Raw genomic sequence first — 17,709 nt, forward strand, 5'->3', positions numbered from 1 at the left:
CAAATATATGCTCCTAAATATAAATTTAATAAAAAATACGTTTAATATAAAAATACTACTTAAATCAAAATTATGAAAATTTAAAATATCATATACTCGAATAGTATTAATTGTTATATATTCAATTTTAGCTTGTTGCATGTTACTATAGTGAATTGAGCTAAAATTTCTAATATTCTATTAAAAAAATAAAATATTAATTATATATCTTTATTAATAAACATATAAATAGAAAAGAAGAGAGAGAACTTGACAACTAATGAAATAAAAGTCTTTAAAATGTAATTAAATGCTAGGGACTTAATTTAACAAATCTCATTACACACTCACATTCCATTGCTCTAAGGGTAAAATAGTATTTGACTAAAGTATAAATTTAATTATAAATATAATATATTATAAAATTACCCTTTTAACCCTATTATGGCAATGCCATTATGTCTAAAAATCATTTCCCTAAATTAAAATGGATAGTGATTTTAAGACATAATGTGTTTATTCTATAATATCTTTATATATAATTTTGCTATAATTCTATTTTATATTGTGACTAAATTACCCAATATCATATTAAATGGATATATATCTAGTTAAGAAAAATTAAATCAAATTAAATATTTTTTTTTCTAAATGCATGTTTATTAATTAGAGTCAAGTTTGAATCACGTACCAAACTCATAAATGAATTTCAAAAAAATTCATATGTAATTTAACACTTATTTAAAAAAAATCATTAATTTAGATTATAAATTTATTATTATAGTAGTACTTAATTAACACACTTTATAACTAAATTATTATATTTAAGTATAAAATAATTTGATAGCCTAATGTAGTACTATGTGTTTTTTCAAATAATTTTTATTTACTTAATTGATATTTTAAGCTTTAGTTTTTTCTTTTTCTTTTGGATTATTCTTTCTAGTTTTTTTTGGTTAAATATTTTAAAATATAAAACAATTGAAATCATTTATTTTAGTACTTCCTCTGTCAATTACTCGTGACATGTTTTCTTTGGCACAAATTTTTAGATAATGGTATGAAGAGAAAATAAAGTAGGAGTGAAAACAAAGTTCAGAGAAAAAGTAAGAGAGAAGATAAAGTAAGAGAAATATAGAGTATGATTTTTTGCAATAAAAGGAAATATTTCACTTATACCGGGATGGAGGGAGTAGTATATGAAAAAATATAATAAATTAAAACATTTTTCTTATTAAAATTTGAAAAACATAATAAAATAATACTCCCTTCGTCCCTCAAGAATATTCACTCTTTCCTTTTTAGTTCGTTCCGCAAGAATATGCATTTTCTAATTTTGGAAAGTCTTTTCTCTCTAATGAGGTGGGACTCATTCTCCACTAACAATACTTTATTTACTTTTCTTCTCTACCTCTCTTTTACTTCACCAATTTTACATTAAAATTTGTGCCGACCTCAAAGTGCATATTCTTTGGGGATGGAGGTAATACGGTATACTATTATGATGAAGCATATTTTTTGCTTTATCTTTTTCTATTTTTATGTTATTTTCCATAACTTTTGTTAAATATAATATTTTTTTATTTAATTGACTAGTACTAATAAGGCTTCGTCACTAAACTGTCTCAGTGCAATGAAATTATGCATAAAATATTAACTATATAATTTAAAAATAATAATTAGATGAGTTAAGAACATGCAATTATGTTTATAAATAAGATTCAACTATATATTTCAAAATTTACAGATCAAGAAATTAATGTTTAACATTCTCATTTTAGATTATTTTAATGTATCATATATCAACTAATTTAAGTTAAGAATTACAAATAAGTAGGATTACAAGCTCCATTAATACTATATTTTTATATTTTAGAGTTAGGAATTCTAATTGAGTAAATGGTTTTGATTTTAAGAATTTTATAATTTTAATTATGTTTTGTTTAAAATTTTAAACAAACATAATTAAAATTATAAAATTCTTAAAATCAAAATTAGAGAATTGAGTTAAGAAATCTAGTAAATTTTTTGCATATTATAGTAAATTTAATTTTTCATCTGAATTTAAGCCTTATTAAATGAAGTAGTTAATGGTGGGGTTACCATTATCCTTTTTGTAGTGACGAATCTTGTATGTGTTCTTAAGACTTAAGAAAAGGAATTTGTCCACTTTTCGGTGGTTAATAAGATACAAAAGGTTTATCGATCCCAAGGAGTGCAGATTCATAATAAACATATAGAAATTATTGTACTTCACATCATTAAAGATTTACTTCTTCATATTTACCGTGCATTGCATGCAGTTATTGATAGACAAAAGAATTCACGGATACAACCTTTGTAACTTTCTGATATACCCATAGATTGGCCCGTTCAAGGTTGTAAGACAACCACTAATATAGTTTAGACCCCCTCTAAGAGTATTTAGACTACGTATCACTAGCTAAAAATAACTTTAATGGCCAATCCCTATTATTCAACTCATAAAAACTCATAAGAGTTGTATATGTCCCCTGATTTAATCTCTAAGTTCTAAAGCTAAGTCAACCATGCTTAACCAAACTCCTAAAACTATGCAACATACTGTACAATTTTATCAATTCTGGCAACGAACTTAACAAAGGAAGTGGTTTGAGCTTTAGGGATAGGGTGGTGAGTGGGTGGGTGTGCTGCGTTGGCTTGTTGATTCTAATTCGAGTTTCTTCCATATAAAATTATACTGTACTCCCTTCATCCCAACTAAGTTGAGTCGAGTATCTTATTGGGATGTCCAAACTAAGTTGAGTCATTTCCTTTTTTTACTAAAAACAAAACATTCAATCACTCTTACTTCATTCCATCACCTACTTTACTCTATATATTTCTTTCCTACTTTATTCATCTCTCCTATTTTTCAACACAGTTTCTTAGTCTCCGTGCCCAAAAGTTTTGTATCAACTTAGTTAGGACAGAGGGTGTACTTCTTTTGTCCACCATTTAAAAAGCCATTTTATAATTTTGAGTTATTCATGATTTATAACCATTTATTTTATTCTACTTTTAGTATGCAGACCCATATTAATTAACTTTTTATACTTACAATCCAATATAAAACTAATATTTTACAGTGGTGTTTAGTTTCCTAGAAAAATAGTATCATTTCGTCCCAACTAAGTTGAATCGTATTCATCTTTGAGATGTCCCAACTAATTGAGTCATTTCCTTTTTAACAAAAAACAAAACATTCAATCACTTTTACTTTATTCCACTATCTAATTTACTCTCTTTATTTTTCATACTTTATTCATCTCTCATACTATTCAACACAATTTCTTAATCTTCGTGCTCAAAAGTTATATATCAACTTAGTTGGGACGGAGGGAGTACCAATATATCTAGGATTGAGTTGTGAAATTGAATTTTATGAACCAAACACACTACATATTTAATCATGAAATACAATCTTACAAACCAAACACCTAAATGAGTCCTATATTTCACTTACTTTATCTTTTTATTTTTCTTCACAAAGTTAAATAAATTTTTAAACTCATGCCGAGTTAAAAAGATTATTTAAATGGTGGACGGAGGCCGTAGTTTTAACAATACAAACCTAAGTAATCTATCAAATACTACCACTTAATAATTTTTAAATTTATCTATCAATCTATATGGGCGGATCTTTTTGATTTCTTCAAACTTGCGTGTGTTATTGCTGTAATGTGGTTAATTACAGTCGTGCCAAACGTTTCGTCTCAATTATAATACTCCCTCCGTCTCGGGCTACTCGCTCATTTCCTTTTCGGCTCGGAGATTAAGGAATGAGTGTATAGGAAAGTAAAAAATGACGGCTGTAGGTGAAATTTTTTACTAAAAATGGAAAGAGTGCAAGTAACTTGGGACGCCCAAAAAGAAAATAAGTGCGAGTAGTGCGAGACGGAGGGAGTACTAATTTTTGTCATGAGTTTATTAACACCGAATCCACAGAAATAATTATTCTGCTGACTACCTAATTTGATTATTATTAATTAGTTGGTGCCGTTTTTTACGTTTCCTTTTCCTTTGAAAATAAACTTTTGCAGAGAAGCATCTTAGTTTGGTCCACTTTCACATTTCACAGCTCATTTCTTCCATTCTTCTTTTGTTTCCGCCACAAGTCTTCACCATATTCCGTTTCTGCAATTCTCATCTTCAATAAATCGATCATTCGATCCTATATTTTTTTTACTATTTCATTGATTGATGGCGGTGTCGGGCGATGCTTTTCCGGTGAGGAAACGGCGGCCGTCGCTAGGAGCGTTTGTTTCCCCCAATTTGTCCGATCAAAAGCTTCTGCAGTCGCTGCTTCTTCTATCGCAAGATGTTTCTTCGCTGCGGCCGCTGGGGATTCTCCTCAAGAGAATTTCCGCTTCTGTTATCAGAAAATCGAGGCTGATTTCGGTGCTTTTTGAGGAGCTTGTGCGGAATCCGACGACTGTTTATCCGCCGTCTGCGGCTATGTGCTATGAAGAATTGCACATAGTTTTGCAGAGGATTAAGGTGCTATTGGAAGTCTGCTCCACCTGTAGCAGGATGTGGCTTTTGATGCAAATTCCGTCGATTTCGAGCTCGTTCCATCATTTGATCGTTGAATTGTCGACGCTGCTTGATATCTTCCCCGCGCGAGATCTCAATTTGAGTGAAGATGTTTGTGAATTGCTCAATTTGATTAAGAAGCAGTGTTCGGAAACCGCCGCAGATCCCGCCGACGAAAGCCTGAGAGCGGAGGTTCTGAAAATAATGGAGAATATCAAACGAGAAATCGCTCCCGATCACTCCGAGCTACGGCGGATTTTCGAGCGGTTGAATCTGCGCGACTCGGCTAGCTGCAGCAACGAAATCGAGAATCTGGAAGCCGAAGTCCAGAATCAGGACGACGAGAAATCGAAGGCGGACGTAGTCGCGCTGATCGGACTCGTGCGCTACGCGAAATGCGTGCTCCACGGCGCGTCGACGCCGCGAATCGAAACCAGGCGGCTGAAATCCGCGGCGGAGGGGAGTATCCCGGCGGACTTCCGGTGCCCTATCACCCTCGATTTGATGCGCGATCCTGTGGTGGTCTCCACGGGCCAGACATACGACCGCACGTCGATATCTCTGTGGATCGAATCGGGTCACGCTACGTGTCCGAAGACAGGTCAGACATTGGCCCACACCCAGCTCATCCCCAATCTCGCGCTGAAGAGCTTGATATCAACGTGGTGCCGCGAGCAGAGGATCCCATTCGAGTCAGCGGAAGTCAACGTCAAAACTAACGGCGCGGGTTCGAAGAACAAGACGGCGTTGGAAGCGATTAAGATGACCGTTTCCTTCCTCGTCAACAAACTAATGGCGTCATCGCAAACGGCGGAAGTGACCGTCATCAACCGGTTAGTCCACGAGCTTCGCGTGCTGGCGAAGACGGACTCCGACTGCCGGAATTGCATCGCCGGCGCCGGAGCTCTGCCGCTGCTGGTGAAATTTTTAAGCTCGGAGAATCCGAGCCTTCAGATAAACGCCGTCACGACGATTCTAAACCTCTCGATTCTGGAAGCGAACAAGGCGAGGATAATGGAGACGGACGGCGTGCTCAACGGCGTGATCGAGGTGCTGAGATCCGGCGCCACGTGGGAGGCGAAGGGGAACGCCGCGGCAACCGTGTTCAGCCTCACGGGGGTGCAAGGGTTCCGGAAGAAGCTGGGGAAAAAGACACGTGTCGTGAAGGCGTTGCTCTATTTGGCGAAGGAGGGTCCCGCAGGGCCCAGGAGGGATGCCATGGTGGCGATTTTGAATCTGGCGGGGGACAGGGAGGCAGTGGAGAAGCTGGTGGAGGGAGGGGTGGTGGAGATGGTCGGGGAGGTTATGGAGGCGATGGTGGAGGAGGCGGTGGCGGTGCTCGAACTGGTGGTGAAACGCGGCGGAGTGATGGCGATCTCGGCTGCGTACCACGGGGAGATGATGAAGAAGCTCGCGGCGGTGCTGAGGGACGGATCGGATAGGGCGAGGGAGGGCGTTGCGGCGACGCTGGTGAACATGTGTCGGAAAGGGGGATCGGAGATGGTGGCGGAGCTGGCGGCGATAAGCGGGATTGAGAGGGTGGTATGGGAGATAATGGGAGCGGGGACGGGGAGGGCGCGGCGGAAGGCGGCGACGTTGTTGAGGATTTTGAGGAGATGGGCGGCGGGGCTGATTGGGGAGCATTTTAGCACGCAGCATTCGGCGACATCGCTGGATATCTCAACGAGGATTGTACTGCCTGCATAAACATTTGTATCTTTTTCTCCTGTCTGATGTAAATGGGTTCAAGCCAACCTACTGAATTCTGTTTTACACTCTTCGATATAGAAATCTGAATTTTCCATTTACTTGAGTTACTTAGGCCATCCACAACGCTGTTCCTATACCGTTCCTAAACCGTTCCTTAAACTACTATTTGAGGGTCCCACTGTACTATTTTACTCCATTCCTTAACTAAGGAACGGAACCTGCAACCCTCCGTTCCTTAACCGTTCCTTAAATTACTATTCATTCAATTTCATTTTTTATTTTTATTTCCAACTCAATTCAATTAAAAAAAACACATTTTAATAAAAAACACACACACTTTATTAAAAAACACACAACATTAAAACAAAGTTACAACTTAAACTTAAAAAAATTAAAAAGCACACAATTAAAATTCTAAAAAAATAAAAGTACACAATTTTAATAATTTCATCCGCCAAAGTTTGTCCAAATGTGCTCAATTAGATCCTGTTGGAGTTGGGTGTGGGCGGTAGAGTCGCGTGTCCTTGCACGAACAGATAACCGTTCTTGTATAGACGGATGCGCTCCACTTCGAGGCGGACTACTTGCGGTTGAGCTTCCGGGGGATTCGGGGTCGAACCAATTTCCCGCCTCGGGTCCTTCGTCTTGGACAATCATGTTGTGCAAGATTATGCACGTATACATGATGTCGACCATGTTCTCCATGAACCACGTACGAGCGGGGGCTTTGATGATGTTGAAGCGCGATTGGAGAACCCCGAACGCCCTCTCCACATCCTTGCGAGCAGCCTCCTGCTTCTGCGCAAAAAGAGCATGCTTTGGGTTCGTAGACCCACTGCACGTCTTCACGAAGGTAGGCCACTTCGGGTAGATGCCATCGGCGAGATAGTACCCCATTTTATAAAGCCGGTTGTTGGCGACGAAGTTGATCGTCGGCGCTTTACCATCCAAAACTTCGGTCAAGAGGTAGGACTGTTGGAGCACGTTTACGTCGTTGTTCGACCCGGGGACCCCGAAGTACGCGTGCCAGATCCAAAGGCGGTAGTCGGCAACGGCCTCGAGTATAACGGTTGGGTGGGTGCCTTTGTGGCCGCTCGTGTAGGACCCCCCTTCCACGCCACCGGACAATTCTTCCATTGCCAGTGCATGCAATCGACGCTGCCGAGCATCCCGGGGAATCCGTGCACTGTTTCGTGAAGGTTGAGCAGGAACTGACAATCGGTCGTGCTTGGCCTCCGGAGAAATTCTTCGGTGAAGGCTGCCCGGACGCCTTGGCAGAATTTGAGCAAGCACATTCGCCCAGTGCTGTCTCCGATGTGGAGGTATTCGTCGAACATGTCGGTCGTTTGTCCAGTCGCAAGCTGGCGGATTGCTGCAGTACATTTCTGCAGCGTCGTGTGGCTGGGACGGCCGACCGCGTCGAACCCTTCCTGGAAGAACTCTTCCCGGGCTGCCAAAGTATTCGCGATGTGGAGAAATAACGGTTTCCCCATGCGGAAACGGCGAAGGAAGTACGTATCTCCCCAAACCGGGTTATCGCAGAAGTAGTCGCGTACTAACCTTGCGTCGGCTTCCTCCCGGTTACGATGGATGTACGTACGGGAGCGTCGTTGGGGAGGCGCGGCTTCTTCCGCTTCCCGTCGTCGATCTTCTTCAAGTGATTGTGCCAATATTTGACGCATTTGTTCAAAAGGATCCATTAGTTTGATTAAATTTGGGAGAAGAAAAACAGAGTTGATTTGAGATGAAAATTGGGGTGGAAATAGAGAGGATTTGAGAGGAATAGATGTGTGTTTGTGAGTGAAATGAGTATGAAATAGGAGTATTTATAGAGTAAATAAATTTAAAAAAAAAATTAAAAAACGGATACAAAAAAATGGTCATAATACCGTTGCAAAAAAAAATTATTAAATTCGAATTTAAAAAAAAATTAATTATTGCGTCAAAAAACGAAACCCACTCGCGGGGCAGCGAGTGGGCTTCACGCGACGAATGGGAGGCCGCCACGTCGCCTCGGCGCGTGGCGGAACGAATCGTGCCACGTGCCGCGGCAACGACCCACGGCACGACATAGGCACGGATCGGCGACGGTTCGGAGGCTGCAATGCTGGTCCTTGGCGGGACCGTTCTGGCGGCACGGCATCGGCACCGCAACACTCCAGCGTTGCGGATGCCCTTATATTTCATGGTCTCAAATCTGGAGGGATTTCTATTTTTTTATTAAAAATAAAACATCTACTTTCACCTACTTCTTTATTTTACTTTACTCTCTCTTCCTTCTCTTATTTTATTCTCTCATGCACTTTATTTTATCTCACTAAACACAACTTTCTTAAATCTCGTGCTGAAAAGAAACGTCTCAACTAACATGAGATGGTGGGAGTATGTAGTAATATAAGAGCATCTCCAATGCACGGATGTCCCATTCGGACATCCACTAGAACTTCCCAAAAACACCTCCTGCCACGTCACTAGGACTTCTCATCCCACTGCCACGTCACTAGGACATCCCCTTCACAATCCGCCCTTCCCATCGCCCTTCCCACTAGGACTTCCCGCAATAAAAAAAATCACAATTATTTATAAACGTAACGGAATTATAATTTTGACACGGAATACGAGAAAATTGTGAATGCTTCATTAAAAAAATACAAAAAAAAAGAAAAAAAAATTACATAATAAAAAAGAATAAAATTACATAATAAAAATAACATAATACGAGAAAATTTAGACTCGGCTCACTCCGCGTTGTCCTCGTCGCCCGTGCCGACCCCGTCGTCCCCGCCGCTAATTTCGGCGCCATCATCTCCAATGGGTGGCATCCCCAAATCGCGCCGACATCCATCGATGACATCCTTCAACATCCTTTTGTACACAGGATCTGTCGTGCTATGCCACCTATGCATGGTCCGGACCAAACTAGTCGTTATCTGCGCGCGGGCGAGACGATCGTACTCTTCTGGGGGAGCAGGGGCCTCCGATTGGACCTCGAACGACCCGCTACCGCTGCTGCTTCCCCTAGCCTTCCGCTGCGCAGCCTTTTGCCCAATCGGGCGACGTCGCCGGCTGAAGTCTGATTGAGGTAGCGGGGACACTTCCTCGGCTTCTGGGAGCTCGTGCGAACCAGCACTGCTGCTGTATTCACCGGAAGCGTTGATCTTCGTCCGCTTCTGCCAGCCCGATTCGACACCCCCACAAAACTTTTGGGAATCCTTCACCACGAGATAGGCCTCCCACTGGTCGAAATCTTTGAACTTCAAGGATCTGTCGGGGTACTACGCCAAGGCACGGTTCTTCACATCCTCCTCGGACATACCACTAGTTGCCTGGCGGAGATTGTTTTGGTAGAGGCCGGCAAATCGACTAAGCTTAGGCCTCAACCGCTCTCACTGTTTCCGGCATTGTTCGGGAACGCGACACTTCGCCCCAGCCGGTTTGTGTGATTGGTAGGCTTCAGCGACGCGATGCCACAGTCTGTCAATATGCTGGTTAGTACCGACATAGGGATCCTCGACTATTGAAACCCAAGCCTTCGAAAGCGCGACGTTTTCTCACACGCTCCAGACCGTCCTCTTTCCCTTCTCCTCATCATCCTCCTCCTCAGCCACCGTTCGCGAGGAAGAGCCCGTGGCTTTCCTCTTGCCCTTGCCCCTGCCACGGCCCTTGCCCCTTCTCCTTGCCGCTGTCCCTACATCATCGGGAGTCTCCCTGACTGGAGATAGCCCCAACTTCTCAAAAGAGAAAGTTTCCACGCCGGTGAACTGAGTCTGCGGAACAAAACTGGAGGGGGTATCGGTAGACAACATATCGATAACCTGCCGATAGACATCGTCCGCTAGTGGTTCATTGCCCCAGCCACCCCCTCCCCCAGGCATGGTCTGCATCATCCCCGACATCATCCCCGGCATCATCCCACCCATCCCCATCATATTTGGGGTCATGCCCCCCATCCCCATCCCCATCATATTTGGGGTCATGCCCCCCATCCCCGCTGCCCTGGGCATCATACCACCCCCCACCCATCCAATTGTACATATTGCAGTAAGGGAACATCATACCACTCATCTCACACATCCCACCCATACCACCCATCCTACCCATTCCACCCATCCCCGACATTGCAGGAACCGTTATCGCATTTCTGCTAGAGTTTCCCTCCAGTTCGGCGGGAAACGTCGGAGTCTGCGACTCGCTCGTGGCAGGGGAGTTCCTGTCGTTCTCCATTAAGTAGAAATGAATTTTGTAGTAAAAGAAGAGAGAAACTTGTTAGCAAAAGTGGTGCGAATGAAATGAAGTTCAACGAGCCGTATATATAGAGTTTTTTAAAAAAAATTTAAATACCGGACGTCCGACCCGGACGCCACAATGGTCGACGTCCGCCCGCTCGTCGCCCGCACGTCCGAGGACATCCGACGTCCTTACGGGACGTCCGTATCCGACTTGCCACGCCACAATGGCGGACGTCCCGGTCGCCCGTCGCGGATGTCCGACCGGACGTGCGCCATTGGAGATGCTCTAATGAGAGAGTTTTAGAACTATTTAGAACACTCCCACCGAGCCCACTGTAAAGCGGAAACGTCGTGGATTAATTAAGAGCTTATGTTACTCCCTCCGTTTCGCGGTAGTTGAGTCATTTCATTTTCTGCATTCGTTTTACAAAAATGATAATAAATAGTTAAAATAAAAAAAAGAATAAAGTAGGTGACATAATAAGGTAGATATGAGTCTTATCTACATTATTCTCTCTTATTTTATTTTTTCTTTACTTTAATTATTCATTATCATTTTTTAAAAAGATGGCAGAAAATGAAATGACTCAACTAATGCGGAATGAGTTTTTTTGGAAGCTTATGTGAAGACCAGTTTTTGTTTGCTCTTTGTTAGGAGCGTGAGTCTGTGACTCCAGTTTGGAGTTAGATGCAAGTTTCACCTATTTTTGTTCTACCAATTAAAAATCAAGAATTCTACCAATTCATCCATTGCTCTTTTTCTCTTTCTAATAACCCAAACATACAATTAAATTTCATTTAGTGTTTGCTCAATTCATTAAATTCATAATTCATTTATTGTTTTGTATTGATTTTGCAATATATTTAAATAGACATTAAAGCTAAACTTTTATTATCCTATGTGGTAGAATTTAGTTGCGGTTTTGTATTGATTTTGTCTACAAGGGAGAAACTCGAAAATAAACACAAGTTAATCAAATAATTTGGATCTCGATACTAGCAATGAAGTTAATCATTGATGGGGTACGGACTAAACAAGCCCAACAGCAATGACGGCCCATCAGCCCGAAGCCCAAGGAAGAGTATGAGTTCGGCATGACCAAAGAGTTCGGATGAGTTCGGCATTACCAAAGAGTTCGGCCTCAGCCTACAGCTCGGTAAAAGCCAACCAATCAAGCTCTGCTCTCAGGTCGGCATCAAGCTCTACTCTCAGATCGGCAACCAAAGCAGTTCGGTCTCAGTATTCGACCGAACAAGGAGTTAGTGGACCCATGCAGGATTTCCACAACTTCCAACACACCCACTACCACGTGGCGTCAACTCAGGCCACGATCTTAGGCCATGACCTACACGACATCCACGACCTAGAGTGATGATGTAAGCCACGATCTTAGTTCAATGTATAAATAGAACTTAGATCTGGTAGAAAAGGGTTAGAATCCCTCTAGAGAAATAATCATATAGCAAGTCGGTGTTGTAAGCTGTAATTCGCAGATCAAGCAATACAAACCTGCCCCCATTTCTCCCCGTGGACGTAGATTTACCTCAGTAAATCGAACCACGTAAAATTCTCTGTGTCGTAATTTATTTTTACGAGCATTTATCATCATCAAAAATTCGCGGAATCATCACTGGCGCCGTCTGTGGGAACCAGAGAACCAAATTTGTGATAAAGCGAATTTTTGACCATTTTTTCAACCCAAAAAATGCATACCAGGTCGCAGAGTACCCGTATTCCTGCCCGTGAGAACCAGGAGGAAGCCAATCCATCCCATAGGTCGGGAAAACAGCCTAGGGATAAATCCACCACCAGTTCTCATGGTGGAGGAACAAGCCGCTCCAAAAGCCGTCACACCGAGTCTTCCCAGCAGCCCGATTTGAACGAGGCTGTCAAGCTGTTTTTGGCGGAAAAGCAGGAGGAATTCTTAACCTTCCTGCAGAGAAGCCAAAAGCAGCCGGAGGCGAAAACGGCGGATTCTCTCTCTCCCTCCATACGAGACAGTCACTACCGCAGTAGTATCATGTCTTCCAGAAGAAAGAATCCTCGGTACCGGAATCACAGGAGAACTCCATCTCCTCCATACCGAAGAAATGTCGGGTTCGCCATGTACGGAGCATTGAGGACTCCGTTCTCGGACGATATTACCCGAACTTCCCTACCACAGAACTACCGAACTCCGTCGATGACCTATGACGGACTCGTGGATCCTCATGATTTCTTGGGACGCTATCAATATAACATGGCGAACCAGGGTCTCAACGAGGTCCACATGTGCAAGCTGTTCCCCGAGCTGCTCATCGGGAACGCCAGAAGGTGGTTCGACAGCCTTCCTCAAGGCAGCATTAGATCCTACCGAGATCTAATGGATGCTTTCCACAGGAGGTTCTTTCAGAAAGCGGAAGCCAGAAGCACTTCGGCTCAGCTGCTTTCTATACGTCAAGGTCGCGACGAAAAGATCAGCGATTTTATGACGAGATTCCACAAGGAATGCCTACAAGTAGATAATCTCAATGATCTACTTGTCATTTCGGCATTCCAAAATGGAATCCTGCCCGGAGCTCTCTACAGAAAGCTCGTGGAGTGCGGTCCGCAAACAGCTCAAGAGATGTGGGACATTGCGGACAAGTTTTCTCGTGCCGATGAGGCAGACCGTCGAAAACGGTCTTTAGACAGCTCATCTAGAGAAGACAAAAAGAAGCCCGGTCATAGCGATCAGAGGCATCCTCGCCGAACACCTTCTCCACTAAAGGAGAGATAGCGGTCATCCGAGGTGATCGAAAAAGAGCAAGTGTGTTCGCAGATTGCGCTTAAAAGTGCCGAGCAATCAGTTCGGCACCATCAAGCATAGCAATCACAGCAGCCGGAATCAGAGGCCGGCGAAATGACCGAAGTCACACCGGAGCCGAACTCGATGGTGTACGGCACTGAAGCCGTGATTCCGGTTGAGATCGGCATATCCAGTCCCCGAACTCAATTTCTCCTCAGAAATGAATGGTGACGGACTAAGAGCCGAACTACATCTGGCCGAAGAAAGAAGAGAATTGGCCTGCATAAAAGCAGCCAAGTACAAGGAGCAAGTAGCCCGGTATTATAACCAAAGGGTGAAAAAGCTGCAATTTCAAGTGGGAGATCTCATCTTGAGAAACAACGAAGTAAGCCGAGCAGAAAAGCTGGGCGAACTCGAACCCACATGGGAAGTTCCATATCGGGTGTCAGAAGTCCTCGGCAAAGGGTCTTACAAATTGACTCACGTGTCAAGAGCACAAGTACCCCGAACATGGTACGTTTCCAACCTCAAAAAGTTCCGTTTGTAAGAGACAGTCCGGTCAATGTGCTTTCTTTGGTTTGCTTGGTTTTTGTTCGTCTCTATGTGCTTTTTATTTGTCTATATGCCTTGTCTATGTGCGTGTCGTCTCTTACAAATGTTACTGAGGTATCTTGTTCTTCGAAGGCTGATCCCCTTCTTAGAACATATACAAGCTAAACGATTGTGAGTCAAAGCTTCTAAAGAGGATACAAGACCACAATTCAGCTTAAACAAGCAGTTCGTCCGAAACGAGCTGCAACAAGCCAACGATTGTGCGTCAAAGCTTCTAAAGAGGATACAAAACCACAATTCAGCTTAAACAAGCAGTTCGTCTGAAACGAGCTGCAACAAGCCCACGATTGTGTGTCAAAGCTTCTAAAGAGGATACAAGACCACAATTCTGCTTAAGAATCAAGCACTTCGTCTGAAACGAACTGCAACAAAAGTCCGATTCTCGCGATAAAACTTGCCTGAATTAGGACAAGGGAAAGTCCAATCCACGCGATAAAACTCGCCGAATTAGGACGACCAAGTTCGGTCAAAGCAGTTTACCTCATAAGACCGAGGACGACCATGTCTAGTCAAAGAGGTTTACTGCATAAGACCACTTCGGTTAACTGGGAAAGTCCGATCCACGCGATAAAACTCGCCGAATTAGGACAAGGGAAAGTTCGATCCCGGCGACAAAAATCGCCAAATTAGAACACAGACCAAAGACGAGTCCGGTCAAAGATGTTTATTTCATCAGACCAAAGACGAGTCCGGTCAAAGATGTTTATTTCATCAGACCAAAGACGAGTCCGGTCAAAGATGTTTATTTCATCAGACCAAAGACGAGTCCGGTCAAAGATGTTTATTTCATCAGACCGAGGACAAGTACGATGAAATTTTTTCGCTAAGCTGTAAATACACAGTGTTAGAAGCGAAAACAAAAACAAAATTTCATTTTCAAATCTTGTTCGGCACACAACTCCGCTACCCTACAAGATGGCGTTACGCTATTACAAAGGACTATTCTACTGTCCAGGGTTGCTAAAGTTGAGCCATCTATTCACAAAATCCTCGTGAAGCTGAGTTCGGGCGTTCCAGGCAGCTGCAGAATAAGCAGGTCGACGAGATGCTCTAATCGACCTGCCACCTCTTCTCTGAGCCCGGGAAGCCCTAGCACCTCGGCGGCGAAGAGTCTCTTCACGAAGCATTTGTCGATCTTGCTCACTCATAATCACAGCTCCTCTACGAACTTCAGCCTGTTCTCGTCTTGACGTTTCCGGCTGTTCCAGAGTTCGTTGCTGACTTGGAGTACGGTTTTGAGCAAGTGAATCAAAGGTTTGATCTGGAGTGCGAGCATCTGTTGGCACGATATGCCGAAGGAATCTTTCTATTGAGGGGCGCCGAGAAAGAACAATGTTGTACCGAGAAGCCCAGCGCCGCAATGATGTCACGACTTGTTGGCAAGCCGAGCTCTCCAGCGCATTGTTCCTCCGGAGTACATTATATTCCTCCCACAGTTCGTCAACTCGACTCTGAACATCTGATATGGTCATTCCCCCGCGCACACGGATGTAATCCTCGTACGCAGTCCTCTCAGCAATGGTCGTGTTCAGCTCGGCCTCCAGATCATTCTTATCGGACTCTAAGTCCTTATTATCGGCATCCAGCTTCACTAAACGAGCCAGAAGCTCGTCATTCTTCGTCTGATCGGCTATAGCTCTTTTCTCAGCTTCGTCTAAAGCCGAAGAGTACAGCCGCTTCCAGTGAAGTACCTCCAGCTCCTTGAGAGTTAAGAATACAAAGCAGCTACGTCAGTTCGGCATTTCAGCTTACCGAGCAGGTAGTAAACCACAACAGGAGTAAGAGAGTACGAAAGGCTATACGAAGACACAAGAGCAGAAAGAAGAATTTTTTCATTCATAAGAAAAAAAATTTTTTATACAAGGAGGGCTTCAAGGCCATTTTACATAAAGGAAGAAACTAAACTAAGAGAAGGGAGACGAAATCATACTTCGCTAGCTTCGTCTCCACCTTCTCGGTGAGGTTCAGCTTCCTTCTCATCTGCTTCAGCTTCAGCCTCTGCCTCCTTGCTCTCCTCAGCCTGCTCGGCGCCACCGTAGCCGATCTGCTGCGTCTCCTGATCGGCTTCCTTCTCCGGATGCCCAGCTCGCTCGACTTCGGCCTCCCGCTCCAGCGGCTCGGCCTCACCCTCTCCGTTGTAAGTCGAAGCGGGTGAAACGGGTCCCACGGAGGCAAAGATAGCCTCCAGGTTCTCGTCCCGATCAGCTCGACAACTCCGGACTCGGTCTGCAGAAAGCAGGACCGAGGATGAAGCGAGCTCCTCAAGGAGCGGCAGATTCTGAAGCCGAGCTGCTATCTCTCGGCTGTACAGAGGCAGCACGACATCGGCCCCCTGCTCGCCCTTATCGGCAATTAGCCTTACCAGGCTACCGACAAAGGCCGAGAACTGGCTGCTCAAAAAGAGTTTCTCCGTGTAAACACGGAGAGCCTCCCCTTGGGCAACCACGGCAGCAGCATCGCTCCGTTTCGTCTGCTCTCGCTGGATGACGAGCTGGTTTTTGGCAAACTGAGCTTCATCCTGGGCCGAAATCCTAGCAGCTCTGGCTTTCTCAAAGTTTGCCTCGGCCTGCTCGGCCCGGTGACAAGCAGCCGCCAATTTCCTCTGCATCTCAGCATAGTCGTTGGACGCTTTGGAGAGTTCGACGGCGACGAGCTTGGAGAGCATATCGTTCCTCTGAAAATGGACAAGGAAAAAAGTCAACAGAGGGCACCAAAAATACAGGACAGAAGCCAAGCCAAAGAATCAAGAAGACAATTCACCTCGGCGAAGTCCGTGGGCCATAAAAATGGCTCACAGATATGCTCCGAAGGAGGCGCCAAGACCACATCTTTCTCTGGCGCTCTCGGGGGCTTCTGGGTCCTCCCCTTCCTACTTGCCGAAGTCGACTCCGGCTTCTTTGGACCCGAAGAGGTCTTTTGCCTCTTCGGATTCTTCTCGGCATCAGGCGCCGAGCTGGTAGCCTTCTCTTTCTCCGGCTCCTCAAGCTCGGAGGACTTTCGGATAGCCTTATTCAGCATGAACACTGCCAAAAAGCAAGAAAACAAGGTTAGTTTTCTTCGTTAAAGCAGTAGAGCATAAAGATAAAGAGAAATCCTCACCCTCGGCCTCTTCGTCCGAAGACGAGATATTGAACACGAGGTCGCCCTTGACGAGCTCAGTTTCCGAATACTGTTTCCTAATCATAGGAATCTTATTGAGCTCGCCCTCGAGCTCGGCCAACGGTTCTAACCGAGGATGGGGAATCACGGACTTCGGCCTTCTCCAAGGAAAGCCCGGAGCCGAAGTCCTATTATAAAAAAAGAAACGGTTTTGCCATTTCGGCCACTTGGTTCGGCAGAAGGCCCTAAAAGGCTGTAAGGGGATCAAGTAGAACCAAGATCCCTTCCTTTTAAACTGGAAAAAATTAAGGATTGCCCTCAGAGACAGATCCTTATCTAGCCTACGCAGTTCGGCAGCAAAAGCCGATAAGTGCCTCCAAGAGTTCGGAGTCACCTGACCTAAAGGGAGTTGAAAAAAATCAAGAAGCTCTACAAAAGGTGGGGGAAGAGGAAAACGAAGCCCGCATTCTAAGCAGGCTTCGTAAACGGTGGCATAACCCTCCGGCGGGTCGTTAGCCCTATGATCATCGTCGGGAACCACCGCCTTCCCCCCAGGTAAAAAATATTTCTCGTGAAGGGATATCACAGTATCCTTACTCAAGATACTGTGAAAATACTCTACGGTCTTCTCCCCGGATTCTTTCCGGCTAGAAGACCCCTTATCCCCTTTCCTACCGCTACCCGACACCGAAGAAGAAGAAGAAGACATTTTTCTTACTTTTTGAAAGTGAAGAAAGTCTGAAGAAGCTCTTGAAAGC

At 44.0% G+C, this 17,709-nt stretch overlaps 1 protein-coding gene across 1 annotated transcript; it reads left to right on the forward strand.

Moving 5' to 3' along the window:
• Positions 1 to 3,988: 3,988 nt before the first annotated feature.
• LOC121801406 (U-box domain-containing protein 16-like) lies at positions 3,989 to 6,337 on the forward strand. Its single transcript, XM_042200888.1, has one exon. The coding sequence runs from the start codon at positions 4,201 to 4,203 to the stop codon at positions 6,238 to 6,240; it is 2,040 nt and encodes a 679-aa protein (XP_042056822.1). The 5' UTR covers positions 3,989 to 4,200; the 3' UTR covers positions 6,241 to 6,337.
• The last annotated feature ends 11,372 nt before the right edge of the window (positions 6,338 to 17,709 follow it).

This window comes from Salvia splendens, chromosome 4 (genome assembly GCF_004379255.2).
Source record: "Salvia splendens isolate huo1 chromosome 4, SspV2, whole genome shotgun sequence".
NCBI classification, from domain to species: domain Eukaryota; kingdom Viridiplantae; phylum Streptophyta; class Magnoliopsida; order Lamiales; family Lamiaceae; genus Salvia; species Salvia splendens.

Coding starts and splice junctions, on each gene's coding strand:
- LOC121801406 (XM_042200888.1), top strand. CDS start 4,201: ATGGCGGTGTCGGGCGATGCTTTTCCGGTGAGGAAACGGCGGCCGTCG.